Source organism: Aythya fuligula, chromosome 5 (genome assembly GCF_009819795.1).
Source record: "Aythya fuligula isolate bAytFul2 chromosome 5, bAytFul2.pri, whole genome shotgun sequence".
Taxonomy (NCBI): domain Eukaryota; kingdom Metazoa; phylum Chordata; class Aves; order Anseriformes; family Anatidae; genus Aythya; species Aythya fuligula.
This window is the reverse complement of record NC_045563.1, coordinates 54,864,514-54,880,955: the sequence shown is the minus strand read 5'-3', so window position 1 is coordinate 54,880,955 and position 16,442 is coordinate 54,864,514. Positions and strand designations below refer to the sequence as shown.

The 16,442-nt window shown below is 36.6% G+C and overlaps 1 protein-coding gene across 2 annotated transcripts in view; it reads right to left on the bottom strand.

Annotated features, from left to right (window-relative positions):
* NELL1 (neural EGFL like 1) overlaps nt 1–16,442 on the bottom strand; it is a 286,549-nt gene that overhangs the window by 63,587 nt on the left and 206,520 nt on the right. For both annotated transcript variants that reach the window (XM_032188786.1, XM_032188788.1), the window contains exon 15: nt 2,493–2,588. In XM_032188786.1, the coding sequence (XP_032044677.1) occupies nt 2,493–2,588 (96 nt within the window). The remainder of the gene's footprint in view (nt 1–2,492; nt 2,589–16,442) is intronic.

Sequence of the window (16,442 nt, the reverse complement as noted above, 5' to 3'; positions counted from 1 at the left end):
CACATCAGTTTACTTCAGATATGCGTCATCTCACCATGAGTTTCCATCAGACAAGATTTTACCAGGAATGTTTGATTTAAAGTCATGTCCCACCATTTCACAGCCTTCAAACTATGTTATGATTGAGGGAGTGGTACCATATGTTAAACACAACTGTTTATTTCTAACACTACATACAACAGAAGGAAAACAAATAAAGAAACAAATGGTTTTTGAATACCTTAGATGTTCTCCAATAAAACTGCAGCAAAATGAAGAGAGGCTATGAAGGAAGTCTTCTCTGACCTCCCATTCCTGACACTATTGCATATTCCAGGAACGAGTAGGTAAGCAAAAGGGTCTGCTTCAAAGATGGTTCATCACCTTTCTACTCTCAATACATATTTTTTTTGTAGTTTTTCCAGGACATGTACCTTCAGATGGCTGAAGCTGTTAGAGACCTGACATTCACTTAGCTACTGAAATACACATACAACATAACACATATCGGCTAAAGCTTTCAAACACGCTGTCTAATACAACTAAAATATGACTTCTCATATTCAAAGCAAATTCAAATTTCTCAATGTTATCATCATTAGCTTGAGTGGTAGACTATTGATAAATCCTACACATCCAATGAATAAAAAAATAATCCAGTCATATAGATTTTATACACAGAAGCAAGCTTCTTCTGACATATACCTCTAAATTTACTGATATACCTACCAAGTGTCCCTTGTCTGCCATGTTTCCTTTACTTGGTGTGCTAACTCACCCTTTAGATCAAAAAAAATACACAAGCATGAACAACATAGCCTTCAATTGTGGTTATGTCATCCATTTATCAATCTTAAACCATTGCTTCATCAATTTAAAGACTCTGTATTCTAGTTACGGGAATCCCTTTACAGCTATAAGAAAGATGCTTTAAAGATTCATGTGTGAAAGACAGGCGGTTGAGCTGAAAGCTGGCCTAAAGCCACCAGCTCCCTGAGTCAACAGGGAACCCTTGGGCAAAGCAGGTGCTGGTTTTGTAGAACCATATTTACACATCCATACAACACATCCCAGGTATCCTGAATCACTCTGAATGTATTTGTACCCTCTGAATTACAGACATTTTCGAAAGGAATGGACAAACTATACATGAGAGAGGCGAACTAGCAGGATTAGAGTGGGGCTCTAAGGCAGGTTTTCTTGTATTACCTCCCCATATATATTGTCCGAACTTATTGCTGAATGTCAGGAGGCTTGGGAGCTTAGTTCTGTTCAAAACAAATAACCCAAAGGCTATAGGCAAGCAAAATGCAGTACTCAAATTAATTCAAGATGATATGAAAAAATTCATGTCCTAGTTCATTCCCAAATCATTAGAAACAATGCTGACAACTAGAAACTATGGGATTTTATTATACAGTGATTTAAGTACATCCATAAAAAGCTTTAGGAGTTTTCAGAAGCTACTCAAAGCACATTTGTTGACAATTGGATTTAAATTACTTTCTATTATAGCAGAACAGACACGTATTAAACAGACACTTTATACACTAATTATTGGACAGTCTCTGGATAACAAGTGGTTCCAGTGATTTAACGTGCCCTTTAATGGTTATTTCTTTTTTTTTCTTCCATAAAAAAAAACAGCTTGTCAATTATAAGCTCACCCATACTAGCATCATCCAACTTGCGTTAACAATTCACTTTATTTCCACCAGTAAAGTATAAAGGTTTACTAACAAACTTGCTAAACAGAAAACTGTCACTGGGTTATTTAAATGAAATTCAATTGCAATAAATACAGACCAAAATAAAATATAAAATCTGCTTTTCAGAGAACCTAATCAGAGTACTGTATGGAATCCTGTATCATTCCTTCCTTCTAACTTAAGGTAGACAATGAACCAGATCTCTGTGAGAAAAACAGAAAGGTGGACCTATGGAAGAGGGTGCCAGGATCAGATCTTGAAATGGAAAAGATTTGACATAAGGCTGAAAGGAATCAAAGAATCACTGGTAAGATACATTTCAACTTAAGGTCCTATGGAAATCGATGTCCTCAGTGACTTGGAAACAAAGCAAACCTTAAAAATCCAACAACTTGAATTAAGTAGAATTATTTAACAAAAATTCCAGTGAAAAGCAAGCATCCAAATTCAGGTCCAATGTGCCAAATAGATTCAGAAAAAACAAAAGGTGACCTTGAGCTCGCACCACAGAAGATAGGTGGAGTAAATATTTTTCATTTACCTTCCTCTGTAACTAATTAGAAGTGTCCACTGGAAGGAAAATCAGACATCCCCAATCATTTAAAAATTTCCATGTTTAATGTAAGACTATCTTTCAGTTAGAAAAAGGCAGCTATGGAACAACCAAAACACATATCTTCACTGAAGAGAAAATTTCAAGCAGATTGAATTGAAAATACTACACTTTAAAGCAACTATTTCTTAATGCAGCATATCATATTTCTTATTACAAAAGAAGAAGAAAGCGTTTCAGCAAAGTTTTACCTTTCTCACAATGACTTCCTGTGAATCCAGAAGGGCAGACACATTTGTTAGGGGCTACACAAGTTCCACCATATCTGCATCCCTCTTCACAGAATGCTGAAAAATCAAAGGAACATGTGATACTACTAAATTTTTTTCAGCCCATTATACATTTGCAAGGTACTAAGAAAAGCATCCTAATTCTAAGCAATTAACAGAATTCAGCATCCACCTGCAAACACAAAGAGAAGTTACTCACTTAAATGATATGAGGAAAAATTTCAGATTACACCATAGGCAAACTACCTCACCAATAAAAGACTAATAACCATCTGGAAGAAGAAGAGAGGGAAAAATACAGTATACAATTTTAATGGGGCTGATACTTCAATTATACCCAATTTGAGCATGACAATTACAATGCTCTGGTGATCCACAGATAACAGGCTGGTCAGATGGTGTTAACTACTTGTTTCTCACTTCTGTCAAATAATACACTTTATTGAAAGGTCTGTAAATATAGCCTTTTCCTTTTTTAAAAAATTATTTGTAAGTGTAAGTCACATTTTGAGGAATTGAAAAATTAATTAAGGGGGGGCTTATGACTAAAAACAGAGAAGGGGTCAACCACAAGACAGCACCTCTATCAAAGTGTGGTTCTTGACAAAAATGCACAAGTACTTCAGAAGTGCACTTGTCAGATATCTGAGTCGGAACAAATGATGGATCTCGGCTTTTCTAGCAAGCAGTGTGGCGTTCCTCTCACATATACAAGTTCAGCAGGAAGTCCACTAACTGTGAAAAAAGTATGCTTGAAATTTAATGCTATTTTTTCTTCCCTTTTTTTCACATGTGTATAAAGAGAGGAACTAGGACGAGAGAGGAAACTGCAAGTATCAGGGCATGATCAATTTTGCACTGTTAACACCAGTAAAAACTTTGCTGAGGCTAAGCTCAGGCCCTGTACCCGCAAACACTCTCCCAACCCTCTCCTAGATATATATTGAACTTCACAAGTTACTCAGTGGGCTTAACGGCACTTATGAGGGAAGTTACAATTAATATTTAAACAGCAGCTCTCTGCGCATCTAAGCTAATAACAGAATCGCAAAGTGTTTTCTGCAAGCTAAAATCACAGATGGAGCGTTGGCAAAGAGATGTTACAAATGCTATGAAAAAGCTTGAAGTGCTAGATAACAGAAGAAATGTTTTAGATTTATTTTCCAATGCACTAAAAAGAAAAATAAAGAGAGGAAAGTACTGAGGATTAGGAAGAATCTTTTGTAACTGTTAACCACTTAGAGGCAAACGAGCACATCATTATACCTTGACTGAACTCATAGACTGCTATGTTCTAGTATAATTTGTAGCATGTCATACTGTTTTATGGAGAATAACACGGAGAGGAATGCTGAAGTGTTTTAGAGAAGATGGTAGTAAGAGAACATAAGCTCTCCTACGACTGGTGCAAGGCAGTGGTGGGAGAAAGTACTGTTCTTGCCCAGTAACACTTCCTGCTCATTGATGTGGGCGCTCCATGTGAGAATCTTCTGAAATATGTCTATTTTGAAACTGCTCAAAAGATGGTTTATGGTTTAAGAAAAGCATTTTGCCATTTTTTCATATAAATATTTGTAGAGAAGTATAATTTTGCACAAAGCTGAAAGTAACTAGCATGAAATGCAGCTGAAAAATTATGAAAACCATGGTAAAATAAAAAAGCTGCTTTCTGTAGCTCTTGAAAAAATGCTCGCTTTTGGTCTCGGCATTCTCAGAGGATGTTCAAGTTAAATTCTTCACCTACATTTTTTCTGGTTTGAAAACAAGAGGCAGCAGAGACTATCTTGAATTAGTAATAAATTTCTGCATGACTACAAAAGAATTAGAAATTGTGGCAGAGCAGATATAAAGGGAAAAAAATAAATAAATATATATATATATATAATCAGCTTCACTGACAAAAAGGAATAGCTTCTCCATGACATATGTCACATTAAACTGGAAAAAAACAAGTGTTCTTAAAATAAAAAGAATTTAGATGAGGAAAAAAAAATTTGTCGTCTATAATAATCAGTTGTGTCCACCAAAAGTCATTAGAGCTGGAGGGAGACATATTTACTGATGGGAGGGGTAAGAGGGCTTCAGTAAGAGCACTCACATTTTGCCACCATAACCGATACTGCAAATTTACTAATGTGAAGTGTTTGCTTCTTACAATAAATCCTATTTATAGGCATGCACAGTTAGCTGGTGTTTTCTTCTGTTCTCTTTTAAGATAAATAAGATAAAAAGGTTAACAAGGCTATTTAAGAGATTTTCTCTTTAGTCTAAAAACTATGCTGTCTGCAGCAGCCAGGTCTCAACATCTGCAGGCACAGCCAGCTATGGCGTTCACATCCCAGAGAGAAAGACTGCAAGGACTGCCATCTGTCAAAGCTCTCTCTGTCCTTCTATTCCTTCCTGCATGTCCATATCCAAACAAACATCCTGTACTTGTATCTGAATGTGATAGCATTTTTTAAGCATTTTGAAATTCACCTCTCCTTAAGGTGTCACGCAATAACAGTAGCAATGTAGAAAAGAAAACAAAAAAACAAACAAAAAACTAGGAATCACTGTATTAGAAGTTTCTGTGAGAAGGGACTCTGTGCTTCTCAAGTGCACAAGGAATCACTGCGTCACTAGCCTGTCATATGGATGTAAGAGGGAGAACAGAGTTGGCAAAGAAGCTAGGCAATGGCTGTGAAAGAAAAGAACTGAATGCTGTTTTTCAATTTTTGCAGAAGCTGAAAAGGCCTCTGCAATCCAGACCAGCTGTTCTGAATGGTTTCTCTTGGTTCCTCAGACTTTGGTGGATTTGGGGAGGAGATTATTTCTTATAATTTTATGCAAGAAAATAAAATGTCAGTGAAAACAACCACAATTGTCCCAAACAGCTTTCCTAAAAACTCTAATTCCTGTATTGTAGGTTTGTAGGAAGTGGGAATGTCAAAACCATGAATCTCCAAACATCGTTACAAAATCAAAGTGTTTGTCTAAGGCCACTTTCCTTAATTGCCAGGAAAAGAGCCCACAGTATTATAAGGCAGCACTGATAGCACAACTCCAAATTTTAAGAATGCTCAAAGCCTCGCACGATAGGAACCTGATTTCAAACTTCACTCATTTGAACTATTTTCTCTAACAGGTTTCTGCTGCTAGCTGAAACCTTTTAGAACATTTTATCAAAAATCATTCTTTTCCAACAAAGATATTTTTCCTTTCTACTCTCAGTAGGAGAGATTAATTAAGGAAAATCTTTACAACACTTCTGTACCTATGTCTTATTGATGGACAAGAGGACCCAACAGGGAGCAGCTCAGTGACTGGATAGTAAATCAACTGGAGTGCCCAGGCTGTCATAGAACTACCTGTTTTAGCGCTTATGCTTTGTCATACATATTATGGGCTGTGGGGTCTAAGACTTGCACTGTAGTTTAGACCCTTCAAAAGGAAAACTCTGTTATGGGGGGAAGGCCCCAACAATACCACAAACTACCAGTTATAAACCTCAACCGCAGGCTCCCTCCTATTTAGAGCAAGTTAACAAAGAAAGATAAATCATGGTTGGGTCATACTTTTTTAACGTATTGCCATAAATAGATCCAATCTCAAAGTATTTGCAGGCTTCTTCCTCCAAAGTAAAAGCCATTTTCATATAAAGATCTTTCCTAAATAGACATAATTTCTCTACAGAGTTTTATTTTTGAAGTATTTCCTCCTCAATGATGGATCAGCAGGGTATAGAATCAGACAAAATGAGCAATCTGTTGGATTTGCCATTTTTGTGAAATGTTGCAGGGACAGGGAAGTCTTACTGTGCAGCTCCACAAGGAGCCGCAGGAATACGCCCACGGACTTGGTACTGTGCTCCTGCACACCCTCAAGTTGAATACCCACTGTCAGCATATTTACAGGATACAGGTTCTTTTACTTTGTCCGGTTAAATTCAATTATCTTCTCCCCCAGTTAGAGCATTATGGACATCCTCAGGAACAAAAAGAAGCTTTTAGCAGTGCTAGAGCCTCTTTTCATGAAAGGTGTGGAATTTGGCTGTCATTCTTGTAAGTTCTTTTTGTTTCTTTCCTGTATCTAGGCACTAATGCATAAGAGAGCCAGTATGAAAGCCAGGCTGCCAACTACAGTTTCAAATATGCAGTACTGTCATACTATCATTTTTATGCAGTACTACATAAAAAACAAATACAACATACCATAGCTTGCATAAAAGGAAACACAGCAATACCAGAAAACACAAGAAAAAAAATCTTGTCCCACATATCACAATGAACGGAAGCTACCAATAAAAGAAATAAAACAGTGTTTTTTTTGTTTAAAAATAATATTTTATAAAATTTAAAATAATATTTTTTAAATAATATTTTTTCTTTGTTTAAAAATAAATTCATATAAATTAGGCATTTACATGAATCAAAACCATACCTATTACTGCATTAAGTTCAGTTTATCAGAGATTAACCAGGTCCCTTCCATAGTCAAGGTATACTGTAAATTGTCAGGACAGTTGCAGTGTGGGGTAACTGTTAGCCTACTTTGTAGCAGTAATTGCAATGTAGCTCAAGGTGAGTGAGACTGTGCCCTCTAGGTAGCATACAAGACACCAGTTTCTATACTGTAGTAGCACTTTTTTGCATTTTGACCCCTATGTACTGGGTGCTCACATTCGTCCAAAACTATCTGGTACCTTGCCTCACAGGCACACGTCAGCTTCACTGTGTAAGCACCTACAGCGAAGAGAGGAAATCATTCTTCATGATCAAACAGAAGTTGGTATAATGCCGGTGCTGCCCTATAATTAAAGCTACAGCAGTTTTCTAGAAGACTTCAATTCAATGGGAGTTCAGCCTGACACCTTCTACCTTCACTCTAAAGATTGTTAATTGGTACAGAGAGTTACAGGGGAGGAAAAAAAAAAAAAAAAGAGCACCAGCAAATACATCCTTTGCAGGTACCCACTGCAGGCTTTTGCTCACTGCTGAGTTCCCTACCAAAAATATAGACCACAGCTCCTTCTGGTCACTGCCTCAGCAAGCACTAGTCCTCTTTTGATGTTATCATTGCTCTCCTTGTAAATCAGGAGGTGTCCGAGGACCGCTATGCTGTGCAATATAAAAGAGAAAAGCATAGTGGCTACTCTTGTACTTTTGAAATACTACTTTTACTGATTTATCTTCAACAAGGTGGTCAGTAAAATGATCATAAAGTCCAGGGATATTTGTCTAAATTCAAAGGTTATATGCACGTTAAGTGAAAAAAACAACATTCGGGAAAGGTGAGAAAGGGGTCAGGCATGGAGTGCCCAGGTAAACAAAAACGTACTGGCTTTGGAAAAGAGATGGGCTAGCTGAACCACACAAGCAATTTGATAATCAATTGATGGAAAGACCACAATTTCATTAGCTGATTGAATTTACTCAGCCAAGTACACACAAGGTCGTAGATGATAACAATCCAACTATGTAAGCCAAGTACCAGAATAATCAGATGATGCCAGTTGCCGAGGTAGATTTAGAGGACAGCTGAGAAAGGAAGGAGAAAGCACACAAACAAAATAAGGGAACGCGAGAGGTTCTGCTCTTTTTCCCTGTACTCAAGTGTGACACTATCATTTATAAAAGTACAAAACTTTTGGTTCAGTGAACTGCAACCGCTCAGTAAAGGGTGTGACTTATTTAACACCAAGTCTGCCAAATGCCACTGGAGTCCTTTTACAGCTGGCTGGAGTCAGAGAAGGACACATTTGGTGGGATAAAACTTTGGGCAAAAGAACCTCCTGGAAAATTTTCATCCCACATGTTGGAGAAGAAAGGGGAGCATAGGTCAGTATGGCAATCAGCATGTGAATACATCTGAGACTGGAAGGTAACTCCTTAGCTGAGCAGTTCATTGCGAGTGACTCCCAACCCAATTTGCACTTAAGATTTTATACAAGGTATGTATGAGGGCTCGTTCAGTCCTGGAACAACCTGTAAGTCGTAGGCCCTCTAATAGCTGATTGTAAAATTACTATTCCTGATTTATATTTATAGAGATTGCACATATAAGAGGTATACATAAATGTAATTAGCATAATGCCTACCTACGGTAGTCTAATCCTGGCAGTACAAAACTGTTACTTAAAGCTAAGTATGAAAAAAGATCAACGATCTTAGAATTAGGGTATGGAGAAGTGTTTTTTTCAAAGCACTCGGAAAAGCATGAAGTTCTTTCAAATTTGTGAGGCAACACACACTAACAGTCTAGGGAAAAGGGCAACACAGAAAAGTACCTGGAAAGATTGTAAGTAATAATGAACGTATCATGAAGAAATGATGGCTAGATATTACTTTTAGGCATACACACATCTGCCGTGTGTGTGCACATGTATGACTTTGTGTGTGCATATATTTCCATCAGATGTAGTATTTACCAAAATTGTGAATTAATGTTGTAGACACTGGCATTAGGCAATTTAGGCTGCTTAAGCAGTCGGTCTTCTCAAGAACCCAGTACTTTGTCACACAGCACTTTAAAAAGTAAGACTGAAGTCAGTTTGGAAACCTGAGCATCTCTCTCAGAAAATGCTGAACTCTTCGAAGCAGGCCCTTTCTTTGCTGTTACATGACATTAAATTCTCTTGGTGTTTAGTGTTGTGCTTGACTGACATGTCATCAAGTTGTGACCATTTGTACCGAAGAAGCAGCCCATTCATCTGGATGCTTTGCAGGGTGGGATCAAGGGCAGTTTGGCTGGAAATGCTGATGCTGGTACTTGGGGGTTGGTTTTTTGTTTGTTTGTTTGCTTCTCTGTGGTTGGTTGGTAGCATTTTGTTTTGTTTTTTTCTGAAGAATAAAACATCAGCTCCTTAAAATTAGTACAATGAATCACAGTAATAAACACTAATTGTTTCTTTTGTATTACTCCAATAACAGGACTTGCTTTTGAATGCACAAGTTATCCACCATGATTAATAAAATTTTCATCTAAAATATTATCTAACAAACAAGATGGATGTTATTAAATTAATTCAGAAAATATATCAAACAGATATGTCCATTCTACTTATTGGTGAAATACATATATGAAATACTTATTGATAATCAAGTTTATTTTATGGCTCTGAGGACAGCTGTGTGACAATTTTCTAAAATGTATATAAGATCAATAGAAACAGTAAAAGACAAAAGTAATATCACAAAATTTGTCCTCTGTTATATTATACTTTTGAAACCATCTCTGACATCCTCAGATGATTCTGCACAAAATAAATGTTGTTGCCACTTTACTACCCTGCTTCCTCAAGGCTAGACTCCTCAATATTTTTAGGGCACCATTTTAAGCCAACTGAATCTGTCTGTCTAGTAACCTAACACTAAGTATGAAAAAAATAGGGTGGAAAACTTCTTCAAGAAACCAACTAACCATCATCTACCCACGTGTAACAGGTATACCGACTAAACTCATTCTTCGTGCATTCCCTAGTACAACTGACTGGGGCCTTCACCAATAAAACATAGATCTATTTACTGTAAGGAACAGTGTGAATGATAGCGTATGTAACTTAAATGAAAAGCTACCTAGCAACCTCAAATAACTGTGTTATTAAAAAAACTGGAATGTTGAATAGTTGTACAAAACATTCCTAACGTCAATAAAACATCATTTTAGGATATCTGTCTGTATGAGGATTGCTGTGTTTTGAAATTGTAAAGAAGCTTTAGAAAGATCATTTTTACTTGTGACTGAAAGTGAGCTTGTTGTTCTACTATGTTAGATCCAGAAGTATTATTTTGAAGGCTGCTGGAATCTTATTACAAGCGTAACAATTGAAACTGAAAACAAATACTTGGCTTGATAGCTGAATGCTATCAATAATTCCTTGTTTTACTACTGCACATTTTGTGCAGCAATCTGATAGTGACAATATTGAAAGGAAGAAGAAAACATGAAATAAAACAACATTGGTTTTCTTGGTGAATCAAAGATATGCAAAGACATCTTATAAAGAGATTAAAAGATGTTAAGCAGTAACTTGAAACAAGCACATCTAAATTTAGGCATTATCTCTCATTGTCCTAACATTATACTACTTCTGGTTATCTGAAAGTAATGTTTTCAGCACTATCTCTGAAAACATTTTTTTAATGGGCTTTTGCACCATCTTTTAAATCTCACTCATTTTGCCAAGCAACTCCACCCACAATAAAATGCCTTTTTTCAAAGGATGGTTGCGTTCTGGTGAACAACACGGGAAAGATGGGACTTGTCAGTTCCAGAGATCAGAGTCCTCTGATTACAGGAAGGACTTGCTCTCCCTGTTTGTTTTCTTTCAGTATGAAGCATTCAGATTTCAGCCACAATATCCATCCAGTTTTTACTCTTTATCAAGAAAGATGCCATGTTAGATATAGATTGTTTGCCACCAAGGAAAGGAAGTTAATCTCCATTTACAAAATCTAGCTTACCTTGCAGTATCTAACAGCTAAAGGTCTGTATTAACTAAAGAGACTGCCAAACTGGCAACCCAGAGATGAAAAGCTCCGTATCCCATTAGCAATACTCTAAGGCTTTATATCTCATTCATATGAAGTTTATATTAGGAAAAGCAAGAATGATAAATAAAACAATGAAGGAAGAAAAAAAGGAGGGAAAAAAAAAAAGAAAAAGATACAAATACACTGCTAAATTATACCATGGTAAATAATTAAATCTCTTAGGTATGGTAACTTCTGCACTCTTTCGCACTTCTTCTGACCTTTGCATTTGTTGGATTAAAATGAGAATGCAAATATCTATTAATAGGATGGCATTAATGTCAGTGCTAATCTGCATTTTAAATCAGGAAGATTTTCAGTACCTAAAATATTACCACAAAAGCTGAGTTTTTTCAAAAACAATGTAGATTTTCAGCAATTATTTTAACTTTCTCAGTGGCCAAAGACCTGTTCATGCTACCATCTCGGTTTACCTCGAGTAGTCTTACCAGGGAAGTTTTATCCTAAGATGCAAGGCTTATCCAAAAGAAAGGAGAATAAATCTAAGTATCCGAGATAGCCACCTTTAACAGTGAAAAAAGAAACACTAAAAACTTGTCTGAAAAATCACTGAAAACCCTGGTATTGTTCTCATAGTTATGCAGAAATTCCAGTATAAAGGCAGCTCAAGCTGGTGTGACAGCAGGTGTGATATGCATCACCATCAGCCTTATAGTCATCATAATACAATGCTTCTACATAATTCCTTTCATCTCAAGCTTTTACACATTATAAACAATTAAGCTTTACAACCCCCCAGTGAGGTAGACACATTAAGAACCTGAACCTGCTAGGCACTTTTTTTTTTTTTTTTTAAGCAAAGAGTTAAGTACAGAAATATAATTTAATAAAGTACACATTTAACAAGTAAAAGCAGAACAGCAAATATAATCTCTGTGTGTAAGATTTTTGGCTGAGCCAAGAGCATTGTAGAAACCCAAGGGGCTACACACTCTGGTAGTGTCAATTAGTAAAACTAAATCAATTTACACGGTGACTTAGAATTTACTTCCTACATTCTTAGGCAACAAGACTCTGAGGAGTACGTTTCTGTGACAGTTTATAAGAGCACACTGTTGACTTGTGTTCTTACATATACACATAATCACACAAACATTTTAGTTAATTTCTAGGAAGTATGCACAATGCTGACTTCAGTTTCTGCCACCTGCTTCCTCTCTCCAGTATTTTTCTAGAGAGACCTCACTGAGTACTAAAAGGTAGAGGAATTATAAAAGGACATGAAGATAAAATACAAATTCTTGGTTGGTTCTTATAGAAAAATGTCACTGTGGGCACAAATCTAACTTAAATCTAACTTCAATGCCTCTGTATCAACTGCTCTGTATTTTCTTGTATGGACCCCATCACAATTTTGGGGGCTTCAGGAAAAATCCAATCTTGAAAAAGTCTGAATAACTGGACTGGATGTACTTTAAAGGTGATAGAATTTTTCAAAGGTGCACAGGAGTTCAAGCTTTGTGTCTGGCTGAAATTTTCTTCCCTAATGTATGCAGAACATTCCACATTGTGTGTGTTTGCCTCACAACCTGTCAAGAGTGCTTCAGTAGTGCCACAGAGCATATGCTGTATAGATATTTTTAGTACTTTGGATTAATTTAGAATGATAAGGTTCAACATAAATGTGAAATATCTTTCTTGTGCTATAACCTGCTAACAGTGCACACTATATTTTTAATGTAAAAAAAAACAAAGCAGCATAAATGGCAACTGTAATCTTCCTATCAAGCAGTTTGTGTTCCCAATGGAATATCTTTTCAAAACAGATTTCCAGAGCCACCTTCTTATGATACCATTTCACAATATTTAGTTTACAAAAATTGACTAAAAGAATACTTGCTGTATTGCTTGGCAATGCAACATTTAATTTTATGGTGCATAGAAAGCATTTTCTCTTAACAGATGTATCAGTTCCTCAGTATCATGACTAAACTGCCTCATACCCATTAAATGCTGTGTGGGGAACTAGCAAGGCTATGGCTTTTATTTTTGTTGTTGTAGCACACCCATCTACTGCTCATAACATCATGCCTCCCTGAATAACAACAAACAGCTTAGCCTGCTCTCAGCAGACTTGATCATGAGCACACTATATATATTCTTCATACATTTGGTGGTTATGCACAAAAAAATTGTCCCAGTTACACAACTTAAAGCATGTAAAAATTACAAGATTAATGAGAGTGTTTTGTAAATAAGAAATTACTAACAAACATAAACTTTAATATTCAGAACTCTTCTACAATATGAAATTCAGTTTTCAGCTTGGGAGGGGTTAGCCTCTTCCATGAGTTAGACATTTCATCTATTCATGTCCTGACAAGAAATTAAATTTTGTTCTACACTGGAAATTCTTAGAAAGAATATAATGTAGTTGTAATATTCCTTGACTAAATTCAGAGAAAATCGTGCATGTGTTTCACACCTCTCAGAGATGAATGGCTTTGGGGACTCTCCAGAAGCCGCAGAGCAGCCATACAACTGTGTAGCCTATTGCAGACATCATACCAAGAATAAGGCATAAGAAGTCATTCAGGAGAAGAGAAACTAGCATGTTGGACAACCTAGAAATTCTTTATATAAGTTGTGATGTAAACGAAGATAATGCTTGTTAGCTTTTCCAGCTGCCTCCTATGCAAGATAGACAGTATTGAAAACAGCTACTCTTTCTGCACATGCACGTTTTCATTCTCAATATCCCTCACACTAAGGGTTTCAGCCATCTGACACCAGCAACTCTACAAATTCAAAAGTATCATCTTAAAAGAACAAGTAAACGAGCTCCACGAAGCATGTGTTCTTTGAAGCAAGTCACAGATAGGAGGAGTGACTTCTGTGAGAACTAACTGGTTTAATATACGGTAGTTCAAGCATCAGCTGACATAGCGAGGAAATACAACTAGATGAAAATTAAAAAAAAAAAAAAAAGAAAAAAGTTAGATTTATGTATTGATGCAAAGGCATTGGGAGCAATCAGAACCTGGACAAGAAAGGAAACTACTTTCAGGTCGAGTTTGTTTTATCTATCCAGTACAAACAAGGCTAAAAGAGAAGGTACCATGCAGAGCAAGGGTGCAAGCAGTGGAATGCCATGATTCATGAAATCATAAGAAATATAATACACTGTAGTATATTCTCTAGTATAGTATCTGGTCTTCATGCATCTCACTGGAAATCAGTGTATCCTAAGCATAATTCTGAATGACAGCTAGCTTAACACCAAAGCATATTGCTCAAGCCAAGAATGAGCTATACATGCATAGCATAGAGACAGATATCAGATACTACAGTTTTGTTTATTTTGAAGACATTCATGTTTACAATTATACATGTGCTAAGCTCAAAACACACCTAATAATGCCCAGTAGAAAATGTAACCAAAGAACAAGCAATGCGAGTATTTAAATACTCTACTGCCTCACTAACACCAGCTCTAGAAGAGTTAAGAAACCTCTTGAAATTGCTTCGTCTTCATTCAAATAAAAATAAAATAAAACAAAAATGAAATCTTTAACTTAGAATTTTCTCATGCATCTGGCTGAGAACAGAAGCCATTTCTGTTTAAAGATGCTTTTTGAGTCAAATAAGGTTTGATCTTTTAAAAAAGGTATGGTTCCCCCGAGGAGCAATCAACTGGTCCTCTCTAACGTACACTGACAAGACAAGTCAAATTGTGGGGAAAAGTAGCTCTCTGAAGAGCTTTGTGAAACTTTATGCATGCTATTTTTATGTCATTGCTTGTTTGTTTTCAGAAATTCTCCATACAGTTACTAGGTTTGTTCTACACTACAAATAGTATTGCATACCAGAAGGAAATAAATCTCTCCTAGTGTATATAATCCGTCATTAATAGCAAATGACAATGACTGCTGATGGACAGAATCAGAATAATGGTCTCCTGCTATTACATAAACAGAAAGCTTTAAATAAAAATACACACTGGAGAGAAAGCAAGCTTCTAGTTAACCTGAGCATCATTCTTGTGTGCATTGCAGCTGACGTGCTGTTACAAAGCCAGAGTTCTGGTGTTTGCACAGGCACCAAAGAGGCTTAAAGAAAGTAATGGGCAGCAGACCTGAAAATTTAGAGACAGAAATGTACTGCATAGGAGTGCACAGCCTGACAGGTGTGTGGTTCCTCTCTTCTGAATGGCAACCTGGAGTCTGAAGCCATCTGTTTATCCACAGAATAGTTGGTATCGGCAGCAACGCAAGATTTCTCAGACTGCCTTGCCGTTAGTGTACTGCTGCAGACTATTGCATCTATCTAAAATGAACCTTCTAAACTGTGGTCTATGTGGCATGTCAGCCAGCACAGTAATTCTCAAGCTCTAGGGGGTTGGCAGAACATCAAAAACTATCGGGTAAGATAAAGACAGTGCATTTCTTTCAGTGGAGTATCATATAAAAATAATACCGTCTTTTTGCAACTTATATTAAAAAGCTCTGCTTCTTCAGGATCCACAACCACATTTATTTAATTGACCAGCACCAGGGCATTGAAATACACATTTAAGATATTAAGAAGCGGAACACTGATACTTAGGAGAGCACAGATTTCTGCCGTTTCCAAAAGAAGCATAAAGGAATAAAATATTTCTACACCAGTTAGACACTCAAGAGGATTCAGTCTGGGTCGTTCACCTATTGCTTTATATTTTGTTACTGTTGAATAAATCAACAAATCCAGCAACACAACACAATTTTTACAGTGACTTGTATCTGTCTTTATCTGTATTATGCCACTGAGAAGGTACTTCAGTGAAATGGGAATGTTTCCCAGAACTGCATATGAAGTTTGGTGAAGCAAATGACATTATAAGACTTGCCATGTGCAAACTTGTAAGTAATCTGCGTCAAACTACAAATGTTTTGGTGGACCAGAAGCAAGGCAAATAAACAAGGGACCCCATGGGAATGTTAAATGCTCAAAAGACCCAGGCAGAATGTGATGCTATTCACTCATGCAAAAGAACTGTGCCATAACCCAATATAACAACCCCCAAAATCATTTTACAGCAAAGATAAATAGAGGTAGTTCTCCCAGTTGAGTCATCTTAATCACAGTCTCTAGCAGAAAAACATCCCATATTGTTCCATGATACTTCAGTGTTTTATAACGTATATATCACCAATACAACTGTAGCAAGCATTGCTTTACACTAATAACTACAATTCAGTGCTGCCAATGCTCAAGCAGAGGGCAGGGACAGTTGGTATTGAAGGACCTGAAGCTACAGTAAATATACCCTTCAAAAAGTGTAATAAAACTGTCACCTTCCATTTGCTTTTTATAGCTGGCTCTTTTCTAAAACAAAATGAAACATGAAAATTTGGAAATTCTTTGACCCCCTTTTTATGACATCTGAGAGCTCACA